The sequence below is a fragment of the Penicillium concentricum genome, assembly GCF_028827145.1.
Source record: "Penicillium concentricum strain IBT 3081 chromosome Unknown utg000004l_segment0_segment0, whole genome shotgun sequence".
Classification (NCBI taxonomy): Eukaryota; Fungi; Ascomycota; class Eurotiomycetes; order Eurotiales; family Aspergillaceae; genus Penicillium; species Penicillium concentricum.
The window spans coordinates 2,676,667-2,697,459 of NW_026622757.1; the positions used below are offsets into that span (position 1 = coordinate 2,676,667).

Here is a 20,793-nt window from a genome sequence, read left to right on the forward strand (position 1 = left end):
CGATGTTCTAAGACATCTATGCATACCCCGCTTAAACACGATGATGTACCCCGACCCGAGGCAGTGCCCTCGAGCGTACCGACAAGCGAAATGGAAGGGCTCTGATACGGAGTAGATTCTTCCTTTCAACATGCCGCTGATCGACTGGTCTATACGAAGAATCCAATGTCAGTCATGCGATCACCCTGCCTGGTTCAGATTCGTATAGCATCCACCTTGACAAACTCGTATCGGGAACCGGGTATGTCTGCAGGTAAGAATGCGGATTCAGCGAACCCCTCCTGAGCCTTCCATTGTGTGGTTCGACGTGGATGGATTGGGAGAATTTTGCGAAGGGCAGATATTCATCTCAGACTCTATGAGACTGACATTGTTTGGTTTGAATGATAGATCGTGGGACGATGAAGGCTTTTGGTATGTGAACGAGGGACGTACGAACGATGGCCCAATCTGTGAGAATGGATGTTCTGGAGGCAAAATGTGGGAGTAACCCCCAAATTCGATACTGGTAAGTTCACAGATATAATTGCTGTTTCTTCCACTTCAACAAAAAGCATATAAGCACGGTATATTCTTATGTCATTCCATCGTTTTTCTTTTGTCGTCTGCTTATCATCAGACGAATTCGGCTTAACCTTTCTTTTTTCCTCGTCTTAGAATACGAATATTTTGGTCGAACCTTTGGCGTGCTTGAAACTTCTGGACTCTGTGAAAGTCATGGCAGGAGCTATCTCATCTGAAGCATGGTCCAACGTTGCCAGTTGAACCAAGTATTTTCGACCTTTTCAACTTGGTGCGTTCCAGGCTGGACAACATTGTTCTCAACTATCTGCAGGCTCGAGTTCAAAGATGTTCGCTACCCCTATGATAACACCTCGCCGGAAACCAGCAAAAAAACGCGTCAGAGTGGACTTACAAGGACTGGTCAAGATGTCGACGTACCTCAACTCCTTCGCGACAAGATCACCTATGCCAAGTTTGCTGTATATAAGTCCATTGACAACAGTACAAGGACGGGTGCCATTCTAGTGAGTGCTACTTGTACCCATTTCAAGTATAGTTTGTACTAACCACGACTTTAGCATACTCTTCCCTAGGCTCTCACTGAACTTGTAAAGGCCTTTGAATCGCCACAAATATTTCTGCTTATCTTGAGATAGCCCTGGAACAATTCCAATCTGACAAAGTGTGGCCCACTCTCGAGGAGATGATCCCGATCCACATCTGGGCAGCAGACGAGGACCCGGGGAGTAAATAGCTGCCCTATCGAACTCTGAGCCAATTTTTTTTTCTTTTTTGATTTACGCGAGAAGTCTTGTGGAAGGGGCTAGCCGGCTTATTAGCCAACAACAAGATGTGGATTGGAAATTAACCTTTTCTAAGTAGTTGCTTGTTCGATGTGCCCGACATGATCTGCGAGATTAAGAGAAGAATTCGTTATGCACAAAGTACAAGCAGGAATAACTTGTTCCTCTTAAACTCCTGTCTTTCCAATTTCAACGATTTTGTGTTACGCCACGGAGCTTTCAATGTCACATATTCTGAACCATATTTCGAAGGACGGCAATGGCATTGATACCCCCATTGTATCCAATCTGAAAATGCCCCACTACGATGCCGGGGAAATAAGGGAAAGCAGCGATGTAGAGAATGCCGCAGGCCAGCTCAAGGAGATTCACGAGTTCAAACAGGGTCTCCATCAGCGACACATCCAAATGATTGCCCTCGCCGGCACTGTGGGGACTGGTATTTTTCTCAGTTCGGGCCGAGCCATTGTGGAAGCTGGACCACTGGGTGCGTTCTTGGCATATACAATCATTGGGGCGACTGTTTCGAGTGTTGTCTTCGGAGTTGGTGAGATGGGAGCCCTGGTACCTCTCAATGGTGGTGTTATTCGATACGCAGAGATCTTCTGTGACCCCGCGCTAGCGTTCGCCAACGGGTGGAACCAAGTATATTCCTACATTGTGTCAATTCCGTCCGAAATTGTCGCTGCGGCTGTTATTATTGAATTCTGGATTACGGTCAACAATGCGATATGGATCACCGTGCTTGGTTTCCTTATGCTTTCTACCGCATTTGTCTTTGTTCGTGTGTATGGAGAGCTCGAGTTTGGATTTTCGATCCTCAAGATCATGCTCATTATAGGCATAAACATAATGGCTCTGGTGATTGCGTCCTTCGGCAGAATGTTCACTTTCCATGCTAATTTATTTTGATAGGTGATCACTTGCGGCGGAGCCCCGAATAACTCGTCCATCGGCTTTGCCTACTGGAAAGCCCCTTATGGGCCCTTCGTCCAGTACTTGGGTGTGGGCGGCTCCCTTGGTCGGTTTTTAGGGTTTTGGAAAACTTTCGACAACGCTCTCTTCGCGTACTCTGGTATCGAAAACTTCACTCTCGCTGCAGCCGAGACTCGAAACCCTCGTCACGCTATACCTATGGCTGCCAGACGTATCTTTATCCGAATCTTGCTCTTTTACGTGATAACAATCTTCATGGTCGGCCTGATTGTTTCGTCTGCCGATCCAAATCTCCTAGGTTCGTCGGGGACAGCCTCGCAGTCCCCTTTCGTTATCGCAGCCCGCCATGCTGGTATCAAGGTGGTTCCCTCAATTATTAACGCCGTTGTTCTCACCTCAGCATGGTCCTCCGGGAACAGCAATATCTTGGGTGGTTCCCGAATCCTGTACGGTATGGCAACCCAGGGTCACGCACCTGCTGTCTTCAAACGCATCAACCGCTTCGGTATCCCTTACGTCGCTGTAGCGCTCTATGGCGTTTTTATGGCTCTTGGATACATGAGTATTTCCAGCTCGGCCAGTACAGCATTCACATGGCTACAGAATCTTGTCTCTATCTCGACTCTAGTGAACTTGATCTGCATCTGTATTGTCTACCTTAGATTCTACTATGGATGCAAGAAGCAGGGAATTGACCGCCACAAGGAGCTTCCATGGGCAGCACCTTTTCAGCCATACACAACTTGGATCTCGTTGTTCGTGTACATTGTTCTTTTCTTCACTGGAGGGTTTACGACATTTATGCACGGTCATTGGAACACTGAAACCTTTGTGTCGACATATTTCAACCTGCCATTCATCGTTATTGTGTATTTTGCCTACAAATTCTGGGCAAAAACGAAGATCATCCCGTTGGCGGAAATTCCGATTCGGTCGTTCATCGAAAGCTGGCACACTAATCCCGAGCCAGAACCTAGGCCGAAGCGCGGGCTCAGGAAACTCAATATTTTGTGGTCATAATTTGCTATATGGCAAATTAAATCCTGTGATATGTTCTTCTGTTTGAACTGTAACATTTCACAATGAACATGATGTCGAACCCCGGTCAATTAGAGCGCCCGAGAGCCGAAGACCGGCGCCCCCGGGGCTGATTTAGGGCTTTGGCCGCCGGTGCGGGGCCCGTTTTCGCGCATCAAAAATAAAAATTACATATCGTCGCGCCTACTCCAACTGTTAGTATTGGGAATGCTAGGATATAGAAAAGGCATAAAAGTAGACGTGTATATAGAGATGTTGCAGACAGTGACTCATTCGGGATGCCGATATAAAAGATGTTTATTGTGAGTCAATCGGGCTCCGAGACTAGCCTAGCGCTATCGATCAAATTTCTCTTTTAATGTCTTCACGATCTTCCCCGAAGTACTAAGAAACCAAACACCTTCAAAATGTCCCTACCTGAACAATCTGTCTACGTGATCGTCCCATCACCAGGGCCCTCAATTGAAAGCGACCGACTTCTTCTTCGGCCAATTACTGACGCCGATGCCGCCGCACTTTTCGACATTCGTTCCCGGCCCGAGGTGGCAGAAATGAAGTTAGTTGAAATATCACCACCTATTGAGAAATCTTCACCATGCTAACTGTGTCAGCTCTCCTAAAATACCATTTAAATCAATTGAAGAAACCCGTGAATGGATGGCAACCAAAGTGTTCAAAAGTGGTCCATCCGATATCATCGGGCGTTCATTTAATTATGCCATCGTGGACAAGTCAATCCCTGAAACAGAGGAGCGAGTCGTTGGATCTATCAGTTTCAATCAAGTAGACCCTTTCCCTGAGATTGGATACGCTGTGCATCCATCTTGTTGGGGGAAAGGGTACGCAACAGAGGCTTTGCAATTGTTGTTGAAGATGTGGTGGAATCTGGCGCGTCGAACGGTTGACGGTGAAGATGCTTGTTCAGCAGAGACGGAGAAGGCCTTTGCTCTTTGCGAAAAGAGGAATGCTGCTAGTGGCCGTGTACTAAAAAAGTGCGGCTTCAGGGTTGTGGGGGATTTCCAAGAAGAGGGAGATGACCTTTTTATTTTTGGGTTAGAGCGGCCGTGAATGCAAACATATTACTGCGCTAGAACCCTTCGGGACCATTGGAGAAATATATGTTCATTTCCATGATATTTTCAAGTGAAAGAATTTATTTGAAAATTAATTGTGATTTCTAAAGGAGCAGAAATCGCTCAAATATATACGAACGGCGTATCCAAGGAGTGAATCCCGCTCTCGTGATGATTACAATATATGGGTAGTAAACAATTAAGCTCACTGGCTCGCTTTCGCTGCCTCCAGAATCACATCAGCTGCTTTCTCACCCACCAAGAAAGTGGAAACAGCAGTGAACGTTCCGGGAATACGGGGATACACAGAGGCATCCACAACACGGAGTCCCGAGACGCCACGAACTTGGAATTTGGAATCCAAAACAGCCATAGGATCATCATCAGTTCCAATAGGACACGTGCACGAAGCGTGGTGACCCCAGGCCGTATTCTTGATATAATCATGGATCTCCTCATCAGTCTGGACATCATCGCCAGGGAGGATCTCAGACACATCAACCAACTGACGGTCGAAGGCGCCACGTGCAAGACGAATAGCCTCAGTAATAGCTTGCAAATCCTTTCCATAGTCCCCAGAGCCAGTGTCAAAGTAGTTGAAAACAATTTCAGGCATATCGAGCGGATCGGCAGAGCGGAGCATTACAGATCCAGCGGTATTACGAGGGTGAGCTTTTAGAACCGCCCAAGTGAACCAGTCATGGTGCTCGGTGATATTAACACCATAGCCAGGAAAGTATCCACGGAAGTTGATAGGCCCGCCAAACACGAACACATCGAAGCTATCATCTGCAGTGACAGAACTCTTGTAGTACATCGCGGCTCCGAATCCATTCGACGAGTAGATACCGTGGTTACCAAGGATTGGCTTATTCCAACGGTCAAGACAAGGATCGCTATCACCACTATCAAACGTGCATCCCTTGAGGGCGACGAAGTCCTTAGGGACTTGACCTTGCACCGCAGTCTCGTAGTGATCTTGTAGGTTCGTGCCGACACCGGGAAGGTTAGAGATAACCTTGATCCCGAACTCCTGGAGCTCCTCTCCTGGTCCAATGCCACTGAGCTTCAGGATCTGGGGCGAGTTGTACACGCCGCCTGAGACGATAACTTCCCGCGAAGCTGCTGCTGAGCCTGGCGTTCCCTTGCCAGCGGTTTTGTGGCGGGGACTGGCGCTGTATAGATACTTGCCGTCTAGGAACTCCACCCCGGTCGCACGGGGAGGGGTGACAGTCTCGTCAAAGGTGACCTTAGTGACATGGCAGTTCATATGGATGTCAAGTGGGAACTTCTTAGACCCGTCGGCGTTCTTCGCGTCCCTGACGGTGGTCAAGAACTCGCGAGGACCGTTACGAGAGCTTTCATCGGATGCTATGGGGATTTGATAGTATCCTGGTTTGGTGTCGCGGTTGCTTGCGGCCGAGTTTCCGTCTCCTGCGAGGAGTGTGCCGATGTTGAAAATTGATTTGGTCGCATTGCCTAGGGAAAATGCTCCGCCGAGCAGCAGGCTCAGAAGCTGGGGGTCTTCCAATACAATGCTTAAAGGTGCGGTCTCAGTGCTCAACCAACCATCATAGCCGTGGCCCTTAAGCAATGGGAGCAGGTAGCGGTTGTTCTCCATGCGCTTGAAGTACTTGCGCATATTGTCGGGTGACCATGAGCCATCTCCGGTGAGTGTGGCGAGATATTCGAAGTCAGACTCGTGCGGGTAGACGGTAACGAGAGCGTTGTGTGCCGTGCAACCACCAAGCGTTCCGGTACGGGGGTAAAGTGTGCCTTTCATTGTGGAACCCGCGGGAGGGTTCAACCCCGTGTACTCTTTGCCATCGGGAGTTTCGTATGTCGTCTTGAAGTCGAGCTTTTGCCGAGCATCATCGGCGTAGTGCTTGACGTAAAAGTTCCATGCCAGAGCCTCATCTTCGGAAGCCTTTGCAGAGAAAGACGGGACAGTATAGTTCAAATTCGCTCCCTGGTCGTCTCCAGCTTCGATAAGAAGCGTGCGATGACCTGCCAATGCGAGTCGCGCTGCTAAAGGACCACCTCCTGCCCCAGAGCCAACCACAATGTATTCATAGCCTGATAACTCGACAGCCTTCACGATGGCAGAGAGCGCGGCCACGCCGAGAAGGCGACCGAAAAGCATAATGAATATAGCGCTATGAGAACGGGTCAAATTAACGGAAACAGTTCGACCAAGGAGCTAGGTCTCAGTGTCTTTATACGACCCCCCTTGTTAGGGCCGGGAAAATTCTTCGCTCGATGCCATGCTAAATTCGGAATCAATAGTCAAGCGAGATTGAGTTGCTGACGATCGCTGATCTCAAGCATCGCATATCTCATTGGCAGTGGCTGGCTGACCCCACTGAAAAAAAACCCACAGAGGGGTCTGTGTTCGCGTAGCGCATCCCCGCGACGATGATCGCACTGCGTTCAGCGATTTCAAAGCCATAGTACATGTCAATAGATGTCACTAAACGGCTGTCGCGGGATGACTCCAGATCGGGATTGACATGATCACTGAGTATTGCCGGGGGCTACAGCAAATATTTCAAGGTAACGTGGAGTCACACGACAAAATCCAGGGGTTTCTTCCATACCACTTCGGACCAATCATTTTGTGCATATGCAGCTAATATAAACAATACACATGGCTGTGGGAGTGCTCTATCAAAACCTGTTCCTGAGAAGTTTGAGATCTAAAGTCTGCGTCGATATCTCTAAGACGGCACAGTCCCTGTGACGCGAGGTTCCACTATAGGGGCTTGTATTCTAAAGAAAAGGAGATGGGGATCATTAAGAGTATACAATACACCTTGGCTATCTTTTTCTCCCTCTTTACAGCATTCGTTGCATCTAACTACAATCTAGGTCACTACATAACTAAGTGATTAATAAATTGTCATGTTCTAAATTGCCTGTCATGCACCTGCAAATTTATGGCCCAATCCAACATTCGAAGAGGTCGCGTGGTATTGCCTTAGATGTGCTTATATATTAATTATTCACTGTGATGAGTTCATGCTTGCACTAAATAGCGCTACTTGCATGTTCTTCATGAACCCGGGGTCCAAGGACGGAAATTAGGATCGACACATGCGCAACCCCTTTCCCGAGGCTCGTCACAAAAATAAGCAGTTGTCTATCCCTACTTAGATAGGACATGTATTACTCTGTACGAAGTACTCCGTACTTCAGCTGCAGATGCGGGGAACCCGAGAAAGGAAGACCGCGCAGTGTTGTCGAACCGTTCAGGATTCCATGATTATTGTTGGAGCGCGTTGTTGTTCCGGATCTGACCCACTTGCCCGTGGAGTTGATCCTTAGCGTTGCAGAACAATATTCTGTGTCAGAATCATCTATGTCTGAAGCAATACCATTGGACAAATAGGACGATGTGCATATCATCAGACCAAGCGGGGCCATATGAGATGGTTCAATTCACAATTACTGTTTGATTGCGTGAAGATAAGCGACAACCTCCTCGCTAAAAATGTTGTCACGGCGAAGTTGATCAGCAGATTCGACAATCCATGTCTGGCAATCTCTCTGAATAACTTTCCTACCTGGTTTGGCCTAGAACATCCGAATTAGCCTACATATTCCAATGAGGCAATAAGGCGCCATGTATAATTGCTCGTAAGTGTAGCTCCAAACTCATACCATGCATTATAGGGACCGGATTGGAAACGCAGCTTATTAGACTCACCCCATCACTGACTGTGTTCAAACTTTTCCCTGGTGCTTCAATCTCGTAAACACTGCTTTCGAAGCGACAGACTGGCGTATTGTCGACTTTGTATTCCCCGTCGTTGAGCATAGCCTTCTCATCAAAGTACTTTTCTTCGACCCACTGCAACGGGACCCTTGTTGAAGGAATGTCGTCGGTTGTTTGGAGGTTTTCACTCCGCTTAATTTCGAACTTGAAGCCACTTCTCACATTGCCGGTCGCGTGTATCTTTACGCCGATATCAGGATCCGCGCGCGACCGAACAAAATACGCCCAGTGATCTTTAAAGGGCGACCCGTTCCAGATCAGCAACTCGACCATAAAGGCCCCAGTGGTAAAGGCCCCAGTGGAACCTGTCAGGGACACCTCCGGCTTAGAACCCGCAGATGTGGAAGTGCTCATGGCAGGCGGAGAAGCGGAATATTTGAGTTTCGTTCGATTTCGTTCGATTAGTGACGATGCTTCAAAGTGGTTGTCGGATGTTGTTTCACGGCTGCCTGTGGTTGCCTGCTTGCCTTGAGTATCAGGCTTCAACTTTTGTCTACTTCACATGTTACACGACATCACATAGGACAACGAAAGCCGTCATTCTCTTAGCGTTTTCTATTTGCTATTCTATCTCGTTAATCTCAACTTCAGAGACATTCAAACGCGCCTCGTCCATTCTTTAACAACATACATATACCGAGTCCAGCTTCTTCAAGAGCGATCAGCATCTGCATTGCCCAAACTAAGTAAGCTTCGACTAACGAAGCCTTTGGCTGAATTTACAGCCCCGTTCAATCGCCCACCCCATCACGAGGCTGCCGTGTCGATGACAAATTACAAAGCAAACGTGGCGAATGGGGCTCTAAACAACCATGGATTTCGTCGTGCATAAGCTCATAATGCCAGGCTCCAGCATGACTGACGTATATCCAGATGGATGCTTGTCCTTTTATTTGCCAATGCATTCAGACACACGGAACATGTGAGGAGTGGTTGGTTCAGAGGCTCGGATTTACTTGTTGCAACTCCGATGCTTTGGTCCATTCTCCGTCTATACCCCGAACATATCCGCTTGACTCCGGAGCTGTCGTGGATGATTATCAACCAGCGTCGGCGATTATAAACCAGAGCCAGCAGTTATAAACCAGCGTCAGCGCAGCCTGTGAGACAAAATTTCAGATCAATTCCTATCAATCACTTCTTTCAACATGTCCACCAAACCCATTACAAGAGTTGCCATTGTTGGGGTAGGTCGACCGCCTCATAGGCTGCCTTTTGCCAGGCCACCTTTCAGGAGTAACTGCTAACCCTCGACAGGCCACCGGTCATATCGGCCAAATCTTCGCTCAGTCGCTTCTGGAAACTGGCCAGCATACAGTCACAGCTCTCACTCGCGAAGATAGTCAGGGAAAACTTCCAGATGGAGTTCAAACCGTCCAAGTTAACTACGAGGATGAGGACTCAATTATCAAGGCCTTGAATGGACAACAATTCCTTGTTATTACTCTCAGCGTCCAAGCCCCTGAAGACCTTCATGGTCGGATTACCGCAGCTGCCGGAAAAGCCGGTGTCCCCTACATCATGCCCAATGTGTACGGGTACCCTGTCAGCTCCGAGGACGCGGAAGACGATCCATTGAGAAAGGCCATGCTCAATCGAGTACATGAAGCTCAAAATGGTGTCTCATCCTCTGTGACAATGCCGTGTGGTGTCTGGTACGAATGGAGCCTGGCATGCGGCGAGCAATGGTTTGGATTCACGATTAACGACCGGAAGGTGACCTTTTTTGATGATGGTACTCGAACCATCACTGTCAGCACTTGGAACCAATGCGGTCGCGCACTGGCCGCTCTCGTGAGCCTGCCAGAGTCGGGGTCAACCCCCGCGCTTGCCGACTTCAAGAACAAGGAAGTCCTGATCAATAGCTTCCGCGTCTCGCAACGCGATATGCTCGACAGTCTGCATCGTGTCTTGGGAACTACAGACTCTGACTGGGAGATCCGTCGCGAGAGTGTCGCTAAGCGTCTTGCAGACGGCGCCGAGGAGCTGGCTAAGGGTGATTTTACGGGGTATCCTAAGATGATTTATGGAAATATATTTTCACCGACCAAAGATGCAAGCGATTATGCAAGGACAATGGAATTGGCAAATGATATTTTAGGACTACCTAAGGAGGACTTGGATGAAGCAACGAAGAGGGCGGTCGATATGGTGGCTGGAGGATGGGTTCCATTTCCCGGAATGTGATCCTACTCACCTTCTTAGCCAGAGTGTTTTCTTCTTGCAATTTTTGATTTAAGTACAGTGTACTACCTAATATATACATAAGCTTGCCCCACTACAGGAATATTGTCTATGTTATACAAATGGCCCAGGTCAACCACCCTCATACTCCGTACTTATCTAGTTGATTTTACTTCATTGTTGGATACTTGGTATTTACCACCAATAGATAAAGGATGTATCTCCTTAAAAATATGTGACTTCTACTTTTACACGGCCTTTTTCTGCTTGGCAGAGGTCTTGTTTTCAAGCTCTTGTCAATGACGTCATCAAACTATTCTCTTATCGATATTCCAATCTTCACCTCCCCCACGATTTCCAAACTCATTCTTTTCCACCCCAAGGTACTGAATTTCTAGGCTACACTATGTCCGAAAAGATCAAAGAGGCAGTGCTTGCCGAGGCTAAAAGCACCCAAGCAGTTGCTCAAGATGTAATCACGTCTGGCGCATACTTGTATCCATTCAAGGTAAGTAGCTATGTTCTTCAAGAATATTTTCTGACCGTCTCTAACTGCAAACCAATGGCTCTTCGCAGGGAATTGTCTACTTCGCAACCCACAAAGACCTCTGGCGTCCATTCATCTCCCGCGCCGGCCGAACTATTACATTGGGACTAGGCGTCACGAGCATGATGTTCTTCTTCACGTACGTGCCGCAAATGGCCATCATGGCCTTCACTAGCGGCCCTTTGGCTGCTATCTCCGCAGCAATTCTCGTTCTTGGCGAAAGTTCCGCCATAACAAACGTCCTCTCACGGTCATTCCTCGTCGAAGACGCCCTGATCGATACCTTCGATGGCACGCTGGTCGCGCGTGACCAGGAGCCACTTGTAGCCCAAGGACGCCAGATGAAGCCCCGATCGGGAGGGAAAGATGCGATGGCTAGACTGGGTAAGATTGTCAGTCGGCCTCTCGCGAAACTGAACCCACGGGCGCTGCTGCGATCGTTGCTCTATCTGCCCCTGAACCTCATTCCTGTGGTCGGGACGGTGTTGTATATCTTCATGCAGGGGAAAAGAGCTGGGCCGGTCCTTCATGCCAGGTATTTCCAGCTCAAGGGCTGGGACTCTACGATGCGCGATCAGTGGGTGAAGAACAACCAGGGCGCTTATACTGGGTATGTGAACTCCACCTCGTTCCCTTTTTCTCCCCGGGTACCGTCCAGTCAGATGCTGACCGTAATTGTACCTTCAGACTTGGAATTGCAGCCTTTGTCTTGGAAATGATACCATTTGCCTCGATCGCGTTTTCATTCACGAACACTGTTGGCGCCGCTCTCTGGGCTGCGGATTTGGAGAAGGCAAACAAGTAGCCAGTTGACTATTTGCAGCAAGATCGACCAACTATGAAAGATGTCAAGCCCAGAGGTCGGATATAGTTGTGGCGCTCTTTATTTCGACTGTATAAAAGATAAGAGCAAGTTATCATTTTAGTTCTATATTTCATCCTCAGTTTTAATGTGATACATACACTGACCTTGTCAATGATAAGGTTGGCCCTGAGAGAGGGCATCCATGGTTGTCCCAAAGCTTGGCAAAGCTTGATCCCGAGAACATTGTGATCTATGCGAGACATCTTCCGGCTTCTTAAGAAAAAAGATTCCTTTGATCTAAAAGCCTCATAGTAGTTTTCCTAGTCACACCATATACCTTCCTTTTAGCCAGCCTTGCATACCCCTGAAATGCTTCAGTCTAGCCCATCAACACGAATCATGAGTATACTGCTCAACATCCTATGCACCAAATACATAACCAGTATATTAATGTTAATCCAATCACAGAGAGGGACTTAATACGATACGCAATGCTGAACCGAGCTCTATTTGACATAGTCATTCCGCGATACTAGCTAGCAGGACAAAGCACCATACTCAATAATCTCCACAATCCTCCCAATCCTCTTCGTGGGCCCCTTTGCCACCCAAAACATCTTCAATAAACTGGGTTAGGGATTCCAAGAAACGCCCATCTCGTGGGACATGATGTGTTCCTTCAAAAAAGTACAAAGCAGTATTTGTGCTTGAATCACGAAGTCTCAGTGATTCAGACTCAGCGACTGATACATCAATGCTAGCAATAGCAAGGAAGATCGGTGTCTCAATCTTTGGACTATATAGATCATCATAAATAGGGTGTCCCAATGTAAACCCGCAAACTGCAACCACGAACTTCAGAGGGGGATGGTTTGTCTATAAGGGAAAGAAAGTCAGTCACGGTATACCACCTGAGCATCTTGAATGCCAACAATATTTCCCCAACGTACATTGAATTGGAAATTGCCGATCGAGCGTCTTTTCTCCAAAAGTGAAGCAACTATAGCAGCCGTAGCGGCACCCATCGAGAATCCCATGATACCAAGGAATGGACCATTTTCATCAAGATAGTGGAATATATCACTGACGGATTGCTCGAGGCCCCACGCAGGGTCATCCGGATATTCTCCACGTGCCCATACCCACAGGTGATTGCTTTCTTCCGCGTTCTGATCGGGTTTTGAAGGTAACTTGCTTGAAGGATAGTGAAACTCGACCATTTCAATAGGCGCTGAACATGGATCTTGCTGAAGAGCGTTGGCCACAGTATCTCTTACTTGGGGCATCAGAAATTTGGTCTTGCATTGTAGCATCTGCCCGGACTGGCCGTTGCCTACAGAGAAAAGGTTAAGGAGTCAGATCTATACTTCAAGCATCTGTAGAAATCAGGGGTATCTTACCGTGCAGCATCAGAATCTTTGGACGTGATGGCACGGCTGATTGGTATGTTGTGTTCAAGGTCATGTTGATAAATGGATAGATAGAAAAATATTGAAATTTGGGACCTGAGAGACTTTCCCTTGTTTCCTGCTGGGACTTTAACACCTGAGTTGCAATCCAACCTATAAATGGAAGCTGGGGCTCTATCGATGAGTATTGGATATGGGTGATCAGGGCTGGGTTGCACAAGATTGATACATGCATGATGATGCTGAATCTACTGTAATCTCCATAAATAAAGGCTGTATAATGCTACACAGAAGAACATGATTTATAATTGTCGGGAATCTCAACAACCAGCGTCGAGTCTAATCACTTGCTAGAAAGGTCAATTGTGTTACCCAACTGTATGCAACTCCCAATTTAGTTGTGTGTGTGGTAGCTTTGCGGAGGTCTATGTGGTACGTTGTGCCTTAAGTCATACAGGAACCATCAAAACATCTAGGCTTAATATAAGCAAGGGAGTCAAAATCTAAACTCCAGGGTAACACAACTGAGCCCACAAGAGGCGAGTTTGTCCCTCTCGGCGAACCGAAGCTAGGAAGACCTATTTCTCGGTTAGACTCGACCCGAGTAAGTATAGAGTTTAAATATTTCTCGCCTTATGCAATGTATGTAAAGTTGGGATCGAAGGCGAGGTTTATCACAACATCGGGCTCGATAACTCCACCACTGATGAGTGTAGTACAATGCTCGATAGCATAGATCCAACACTACCTATGTACAGGAACAGAGAATTTCGGTGCTCCCCCATGCATAGCCCACGAATATTCATAGTTCATGAGCTGCTCAATCTCACTTGTCCTCCATTTATCAAGCTCGCTGTGCTCCCATCCTTGCGTTTGATGAAAATAGGAAGGTTCGACCGGGAACTCTCGTAGCTTCCGTAGCCAAGAAAGGGAATCACCTCTCATGATTCCATAGAGTCATGTGCACATGTGACCAGTTCATGTATCTCATTCAACAGATGTTTCCCCCACGGCTTTCTCAAACTCAACAAAACAAAGATCATCCGGCAACACCAGATCTCCAATCTTCTCACGAGGAAAGGGTGTCGTTTCACCCGTCATTTTATATCCACAACGCAAATACCACGCGAGAAGCGACTTGCGACACGAAAGGGCATCTAATCCCACCGTCCTAACACCCCAAGTCCGTCGACAATAATCTTCAGCGTACTCCAAGATCTGACGCCCAATCCCGCCACGCTGCAGACTCGTATCAACAGCAAGCCTAAAAAGACGAGCGTAATTTTCGTCGCGCTTGGAAGTCCCGATTGCGCCGACAAGCGTGTTTTGATCGTTGGTTGCCATCAACATGACACTATCTGGTTTGTTGATTACGTCGATGATTTCTTGGACATGTGGGCGAAAGCTAGACACCAGACCTAGATTATCGGTCCAGTCCTTTCTGCTGTCTGTGGTGCGGAAGGCGGTTTCAACCAACTTGTGAAGTTGGGCGGCGTCTTCTTCGGTCGCGAGGCGGAAATTGAGCATTTTCATTGTTGGATTGAGAGATGCTTAGGATTGTGAAATTCCTTGAACGGTGGATTCTAATGGGAAGATTTTGGTTATTAAATATTTCTCCCCTAACGTGTAAATATGGTAGTTGGTTTGTCGGGAATCATGTCATGTCGCAGGAAGGGCGCGAGGAAAATCCCGCACAGGGCGTAAGATTTGCGAGATGTCTTGCTTCTCTACCAAAGCACCAATAACGAAACTGAGACATTTTCAGATGGTTAAAATGCGAACATAACATCCAATCAAAACGAAACCACGGTCTAAAGACAAGCAAACTTCTGTCGGCAGCGTATGGTCTGAGATTGACTCAATGGGAAGGCCTAAGCCCGACTGTTGGGAGTTACGGATTCTGGAGATATCAGCCTTGGAGAACACATTAGTATTTATAGAGCACGAGATGCCAGAGAAGGATATAACTGTGTCTCCATCGATATACATGTAGAAGGATGCATTGCAGACTGATGTATGAAGAGTGTCCTGGGTGATATATATGACGTCACCTATCGAAGTCCCCTGGGAACATGCAAACGCTCGGACCAGCCTCCCTAATTTTGGCATTTCTTTCCCTCACAGCGAGGACATATCAACCTCCACTATGGCGACAGCAGCAGTATTCGGCTGTACAGGAGCAGTTGGCTCCCAGATTCTAGCCACACTCCTCGCGACAGACGCATTTTCAACAGTGAAGACTATCTCCAGAAGACTCCCAAATGCACAGTCAGCTAAGCTGCAAGCACTGGAGGAAAGCGACACCTCAAAATGGGGGGACATGATCTCGTCTCTGTCTCCCAAGCCATCAATGGTTTTCAATGCGGTCGGTACTACAACAGCGACAGCGGGGAGCATCAAGAATCAGTGGAAGATCGATCATGATTTATGTGTTGAGAATGCGCGAGCTGCTAAGAAGGCCGGGGTGAAAACGTATGTTTATATTTCTAGTGGAGGAACTAGGAGCTTGCTCTGGGGGTGGGTTCCGTATTCAAAGATGAAGGTTGGGGTTGAGGATGCTATTAAGGAGCTTGGGTTTGATAATGCTGTTATTTTGAGACCGGGGATGATTATTGGGAGGGAGGAATCTAAGGCTTTTCTTTTGGAGAAGTTTGTGGAAGGGCTTCAGAGGTTGGGACAGGGTGTTCAGGATAAAGTTGGTATGGATGTGCTTTTTGCTGTTTTGGAAGATTTAGAGCTAACTTGAAACGAGCAGGTCAAAATCAAACAACTATTGGTAGAGCAGCTGTAGCAGCTGCTCGTATGGCCGAAGAGGGCAAAGCTCCTTCGAACTATTGGGTTCTGGAACAAGCTGATATTGTTAGGCTTGGTAGAGATGAGTGGAAGGAGTAGGGGGTGTCAGAGTGCCAGATCTCGGGGCACGGTGCTTCTTTTTAATGTAGGAACTCTCTGTATGTAAAGAAGCATGTAAGAAGATAAACAACAAATCATAAATGGCAAGATCATCTATTTATGTACATCATGTATTAGCCAAGACATTTCGTATGGTATCAGTAATCATCAACAAGTAAAAGCCAACATGACATGAAAACCATGATCATGAATATATTAGAACCAAAATGTAGAAAGAGAAAGATCGGAGTCCAAAAGAACCAATGACGCCGGGGGTGGAGACATCGAGGCCAATGCCGAGCGGGCGAAGCCTCAGAAAGCCCAAGCAGTCGGGGGTTTCCTATGCCAAGGAGCCAACTGTGGACTCAAGCAAGACCACATATTTTTCATCATGAAAAAAAGTTTGATGATACCCGATGATCCAACCCCGCTGGGAGTTGTTCCTGAAGGGTTGACCGCAAGCGGCGATTTGCACGCATGCGTACCAAAACCAATTCCTCAATTGGCCACAATCAGGACATTGTGAAATCATCAACATAACCGAGAAATTCCCTCTGATCATCACAGATGCGGGCATACTCCAAAAGAAGTCTGTATGTGTAGATTTCCATGTCCTCCCGTCGGAGGACTTTCTCGCCCCAATCTTTCCCGGCAAGGGCAATTTTTCGTGCTGCCTTGTCACGGCCGCCGAGGAAATAAGCCATTATTCCATACACATCGATGTAGGTGGTATCCATAGGGACGAAGTGTACCCAAGGGATCAGTCGCGAGTCGTGCCACTCATTGTAGATAGTAGCTTTGATGGGGAGGGAGGTGGACAACATGAAGCCGCGATACCGGCCACTGAAAGAGTTTCCGTCAAGATCGGGCAGATACTTATAGTTGTACATTTCTTTCATTGGCATGCCAGGCGCAACCTCGAAGTATGGATCGAGATATGGGCAAGTCGGGTCCGTTTCATTATAAGGCGTGCAAACCAGGTGATTGAAGCCCGTGTCAGTATGTTCTGAGAGAAGTTCCGGGATAAAGCCGTTGTCGTTCAACTTGTAATTGGCATAGTTTGGAAGTCTGAAGTTGATACCATGGCTTTGGTTCTTCTCGGCCTGAGCCACTGATGTCGCGTTCATCATCGACATGAATCGGTGTCTCTGGAAACCCGTCCAGTTGGGCTCTCGAGCCCGACCTCCAGTAGCAGCACCTCGCCATATAGCCTTGTTTTCTTTTGATTCCCAGCGACCTCCGTGCTCCTTCTCCCCGCCGGAATAATGGTCGTTCTGTGCCCAGTACATCGCGGGGGGCAGGAGAATCTCGTTGTTCATGGGAAGCTTGGATCCACCGAACAGTGGCATCAGGTTATGCGAGGTTGAAACAGAGATTGGTTCAAGGAAGGTTCCGTGCAAAACTTGCATCTCTGGGCGCACACACGGGTCCTTGGTCAAGGTGTAGTTTGATACATAGCCGTGATATGACATTCTTTCGAAATTGTCATATTCCCAAGGAGGACTACTGAAGTCCACCATGGGAAGAATGCTGTTTCGTGCAGGACTTCCGGGTGGGCAGCCAACCCGAGCCATCTCCCAGTAACCTCCCTGGCCGGGAACTGCAAACTGAGGATCATAAGGTTCCAGGTCGTCGTGATCTGAGTCGACCAAAGACATGTATTCGGCGATAACACGGCTCGGCTCCGTCATAGCACGATCTGCCTGCTCCTTTTGCACGTACTCGTTGATTGTCTCCCAGGGGACAACGAGCCGGGTCTCATCCATGACATTAATTGGCATATCAAGATCGGGAAGTCCATTCTCCAATTTCGCGACCAGGTCGTACCACGAGTCCATCCAATTCCTTGGCTCATCGGTTTTCAATATTGCGGTTTTGTTGCGGACGGTGATACGGGTCGGGATGCTTTTAGCTTGTCGGCGCAACTGCTTCGGGTCGAGAGCCCAGTACGGAGTGAGGTCGTGATATATCTGATCGAAGAACTCTTCAATGATCAATGATTCCTTTGCCTTTGCGAACTCGTACCATTGTCCAAATCCAGGCGGAGGATGTCTTCCGCGGCGCGCTCGGTATTGTTCTGCAGCGGTTTGAAGGTCGTGCGCTTGTGTTCCCAAGAGTTCGTGTAGATCGGTCTGTGCAGTATCGATAAGAGCGTCGATGGGGTGGCTGCGATTGTAACCATTGCCTGCATAGAAGGTCGGCGTCGAGAGGTCCTCATGGCTGGGCAAGATCCAGATAAGGCCCAGGATGAGAAAGACTGCGAGTACCGCGACTCGACCTGCGCGCGAGTTGAATGTCGTCATCATATACGGCATCCTAAAGACGGGCATCTTGTCGACAGTCTCTTGAGTTTGTATGACTTTCGTGATAATTGCAAGCTAGCAGCTCGGTGAGATCATAGCTGGGTTTAAGTTTCCGGTGGGGTACGTGATGGCCAGGGTCCAGGGCCCAGGGTATAACGAAAGGTATAGGGAATTCACTCAATCATATTCAAAGGAGAACAGAAGAGAGAGACGAAACAGCAACTCTTATCACATATATTCACTAAACTACAATAGGAAGTCAAAGAAAAGTACCTATGTGGGTCAGAGTCTATTTGGTTAAGATAGAGATCGTCCATCTCAAGTGGAGACGTTCTTTTCAACTCTTATTTTATCTTTTGGTCTTATTTCAATTCTTTGTATATACTCTACGGTGAATGTATATTAGCATGAATACCTCCCAAGATGATAGTTAATATCAAGATTCTACTAGTAAATTAACGTGCTAGCACCATTGGACCACATGAATTTGCCAAGCGCGGTTGGGCCTACAGTTAGATGACCTCACCAATCTGGGAACCAAATTTCAACAGCCACTTTCCCGGTTTCCCAATTTTTCTTTCCAATTTTTTTTTTCTTTTGGGGGGTGCTACCTAGTCATTCAATTTTTCCAGCCCCTGATTTTTACAGTCCTCATGTGGGAGCCCTGGAGGTTCTCAAAGTTAATAAGGTTGGACCCGGGGAAAACATTACTGCCTCAGATAGAATATGTGTGGCCTCAGGCAGGATATATTTCATCGGTCTAGAAAACCCAATCTACATGTAGTGAAGTTATTGGCCGATTAGATCAACTGTTGCAATCGTACCACTTCTCTCAGAGCCGGCCTTCCTACCAACTGCCAATGCAGTTCGTCTACCATCCGAGTCTTGGATCCATTTCAAGGGACCAGGAGGCAGAGATGTCGATGAATCAGAGTTCAAAAGCCGCTGGATATTATTGTCGAGATCAGGCAGCATTCCATGGGTAAATTGAAATTTACCGCCAAACTTGGTTGGGATATTGACATCGTCGATGTATTCTCTGAGAGCAGGAAGAACCTCCGCTTCCAAGAGTACGACGATCTTTTCTGCAGTATAAGGATCGACCCAACCCTTGAGGTACTTCCAGACAGTTCTGTAATATGAGGGCGCATTGCATACCTGTTATAATAATTAGTCCGCATCCACGAGTACAATGTCATCAGACCAAATAAACTAGCAACCTACAAAGACACGTTGAATAGTCTCTGGGTAACATGTTGATAACAGCCAACTGATCTCTTGGGCAAAGAATCGCAAACCCCATGCTTGCTTTAAGCCCAAATTCGATGCATCCACAATGTAAATCGAATTGGTGACTGGGATCGAAGGTTTCGGCCTGTCCGTCATCATCGAGCAAAGCGGAAGGATGAACCGAATGAGATTGTCATGGTACACAGAGGCTAATTGCAACATGTCCGGGGTTGGCGGTTCGGGTTTTCCTGATTGGGAATATATCCAGCGACTGTTTTGGCGTGTTGTTTCCCAGCTTGCAAGGGCATCTTTGTCGAGGCGAGCCACGTCGAGCATGCAAATGGGTAACCCTTTCTTGTCTCTCCTCCCAGTCCAGTGGGGGTACTGGATGGGTATATCAGTGTATACTACTACTTTTGAAAACACCTAGTACTCACAATTTCACGAGCTTGCTCAAAATCGGCAATGTTGACTAAATCATACAGCCTCAGGATATGCTTCTCTTCGCGGAATTCACATGCCTGCTGAAACTGCTTGAGAGCACCATCTGGGTCAAACCGACGGGCGACTAGAAATCGTCTACTTTAGTCAGCACCAGCAAAAAAGCTCGATTTCATGTACACAACGTACAAAAGGGTAGGCGGGTCCGATAACCCGTCGCACAGGTCCCGGCTTTCGAGACTATCGGGCCGAGTCAAAAGACCCCTTTCTTGACAAGATTGAGTGAATGTTTTAAATGAAGCCTCATGCTCAGGAGGAATGCCAATATTTGGTTGATCGGCTTCCATGAGGAAAATAATTCAAGGATTTATAGATTGGAATAAGTTGGACGAGTCCTATAGTTAGGTTGTTGTCAGCAAGAATCCAGGCGATAATATAAGGTTGATGCGAACTTGTTACGCGAACACAAGGATCTGCACGCTGACGCATGAATACCCCGCGAGGGATATTCAACCCGACTGGCCGGGTCATCTAGGCACCATCGTCTCACAGCAGCGCTGTAGTTACTCACTAACTATTATAATGTAGCTATACGAACAGCTTGCCAGTTGAGTTGCGAATTGGGCCGAAAACTCGAACGCTTTGGCGTCAGTGTAAACATGATTCACTCAATTCGCCTAGTATTATACAATGTGCCACCTGTACCCCCGTACCTTGTAGAAACTGGGACCTCAAAACACGAGAGAGAGAGACTGATTGCAAAAACGGGGTGGTGAGATTATTGATCGCGGGTTGTTCAAGGTGATGAGGTGCCGGAATCAGACCGTCCTCGGACCGTATTCGGACTGTCTTT

General features: G+C 47.5%; 11 protein-coding genes across 11 annotated transcripts; 5 read left to right on the forward strand and 6 right to left on the reverse strand.

Moving 5' to 3' along the window:
• Positions 1–1,529: 1,529 nt before the first annotated feature.
• Positions 1,530–3,263, forward strand: N7517_009980 (Amino acid/polyamine transporter I; the record flags this gene model as incomplete). Its single annotated transcript, XM_056727703.1, has 2 exons — positions 1,530–2,168; positions 2,223–3,263. 2 exons carry the CDS (start codon positions 1,530–1,532, stop codon positions 3,261–3,263), a joined length of 1,680 nt encoding a protein of 559 aa, XP_056576275.1.
• A 425-nt stretch (positions 3,264–3,688) lies between these two features.
• N7517_009981 (GNAT family N-acetyltransferase) lies at positions 3,689–4,349 on the forward strand (the record flags this gene model as incomplete). The annotated part of the gene is made up of 2 exons (XM_056727704.1): positions 3,689–3,837; positions 3,893–4,349. The coding sequence occupies 2 exons, from the start codon at positions 3,689–3,691 to the stop codon at positions 4,347–4,349; spliced, it is 606 nt and encodes a 201-aa protein (XP_056576276.1).
• A 210-nt stretch (positions 4,350–4,559) lies between these two features.
• On the reverse strand, positions 4,560–6,497 carry N7517_009982 (GMC family oxidoreductase; the record flags this gene model as incomplete). Its single annotated transcript, XM_056727705.1, has 1 exon — positions 4,560–6,497. One exon carries the CDS (start codon positions 6,495–6,497, stop codon positions 4,560–4,562), a length of 1,938 nt encoding a protein of 645 aa, XP_056576277.1.
• A 1,301-nt stretch (positions 6,498–7,798) lies between these two features.
• Positions 7,799–8,483, reverse strand: N7517_009983 (uncharacterized protein; the record flags this gene model as incomplete). The annotated part of the gene is made up of 2 exons (XM_056727706.1): positions 7,799–7,927; positions 8,061–8,483. 2 exons carry the CDS (start codon positions 8,481–8,483, stop codon positions 7,799–7,801), a joined length of 552 nt encoding a protein of 183 aa, XP_056576278.1.
• A 794-nt stretch (positions 8,484–9,277) lies between these two features.
• On the forward strand, positions 9,278–10,316 carry N7517_009984 (uncharacterized protein; the record flags this gene model as incomplete). The annotated part of the gene is made up of 2 exons (XM_056727707.1): positions 9,278–9,316; positions 9,387–10,316. The coding sequence occupies 2 exons, from the start codon at positions 9,278–9,280 to the stop codon at positions 10,314–10,316; spliced, it is 969 nt and encodes a 322-aa protein (XP_056576279.1).
• A 403-nt stretch (positions 10,317–10,719) lies between these two features.
• Positions 10,720–11,665, forward strand: N7517_009985 (uncharacterized protein; the record flags this gene model as incomplete). The annotated part of the gene is made up of 3 exons (XM_056727708.1): positions 10,720–10,821; positions 10,890–11,470; positions 11,548–11,665. 3 exons carry the CDS (start codon positions 10,720–10,722, stop codon positions 11,663–11,665), a joined length of 801 nt encoding a protein of 266 aa, XP_056576280.1.
• Positions 11,666–12,223: 558 nt separating this feature from the next.
• N7517_009986 (Serine hydrolase FSH) lies at positions 12,224–13,129 on the reverse strand (the record flags this gene model as incomplete). Its single annotated transcript, XM_056727709.1, has 3 exons — positions 12,224–12,541; positions 12,616–12,998; positions 13,066–13,129. 3 exons carry the CDS (start codon positions 13,127–13,129, stop codon positions 12,224–12,226), a joined length of 765 nt encoding a protein of 254 aa, XP_056576281.1.
• Positions 13,130–14,061: 932 nt separating this feature from the next.
• Positions 14,062–14,607, reverse strand: N7517_009987 (GNAT family N-acetyltransferase; the record flags this gene model as incomplete). Its single annotated transcript, XM_056727710.1, has 1 exon — positions 14,062–14,607. One exon carries the CDS (start codon positions 14,605–14,607, stop codon positions 14,062–14,064), a length of 546 nt encoding a protein of 181 aa, XP_056576282.1.
• Positions 14,608–15,220: 613 nt separating this feature from the next.
• Positions 15,221–15,966, forward strand: N7517_009988 (uncharacterized protein; the record flags this gene model as incomplete). The annotated part of the gene is made up of 2 exons (XM_056727711.1): positions 15,221–15,773; positions 15,830–15,966. The coding sequence occupies 2 exons, from the start codon at positions 15,221–15,223 to the stop codon at positions 15,964–15,966; spliced, it is 690 nt and encodes a 229-aa protein (XP_056576283.1).
• A 512-nt stretch (positions 15,967–16,478) lies between these two features.
• Positions 16,479–18,296, reverse strand: N7517_009989 (Lipopolysaccharide-modifying protein; the record flags this gene model as incomplete). The annotated part of the gene is made up of 1 exon (XM_056727712.1): positions 16,479–18,296. One exon carries the CDS (start codon positions 18,294–18,296, stop codon positions 16,479–16,481), a length of 1,818 nt encoding a protein of 605 aa, XP_056576284.1.
• A 762-nt stretch (positions 18,297–19,058) lies between these two features.
• Positions 19,059–20,287, reverse strand: N7517_009990 (SEC14 family lipid-binding protein; the record flags this gene model as incomplete). The annotated part of the gene is made up of 4 exons (XM_056727713.1): positions 19,059–19,427; positions 19,494–19,883; positions 19,937–20,078; positions 20,130–20,287. 4 exons carry the CDS (start codon positions 20,285–20,287, stop codon positions 19,059–19,061), a joined length of 1,059 nt encoding a protein of 352 aa, XP_056576285.1.
• Positions 20,288–20,793: the final 506 nt, after the last annotated feature.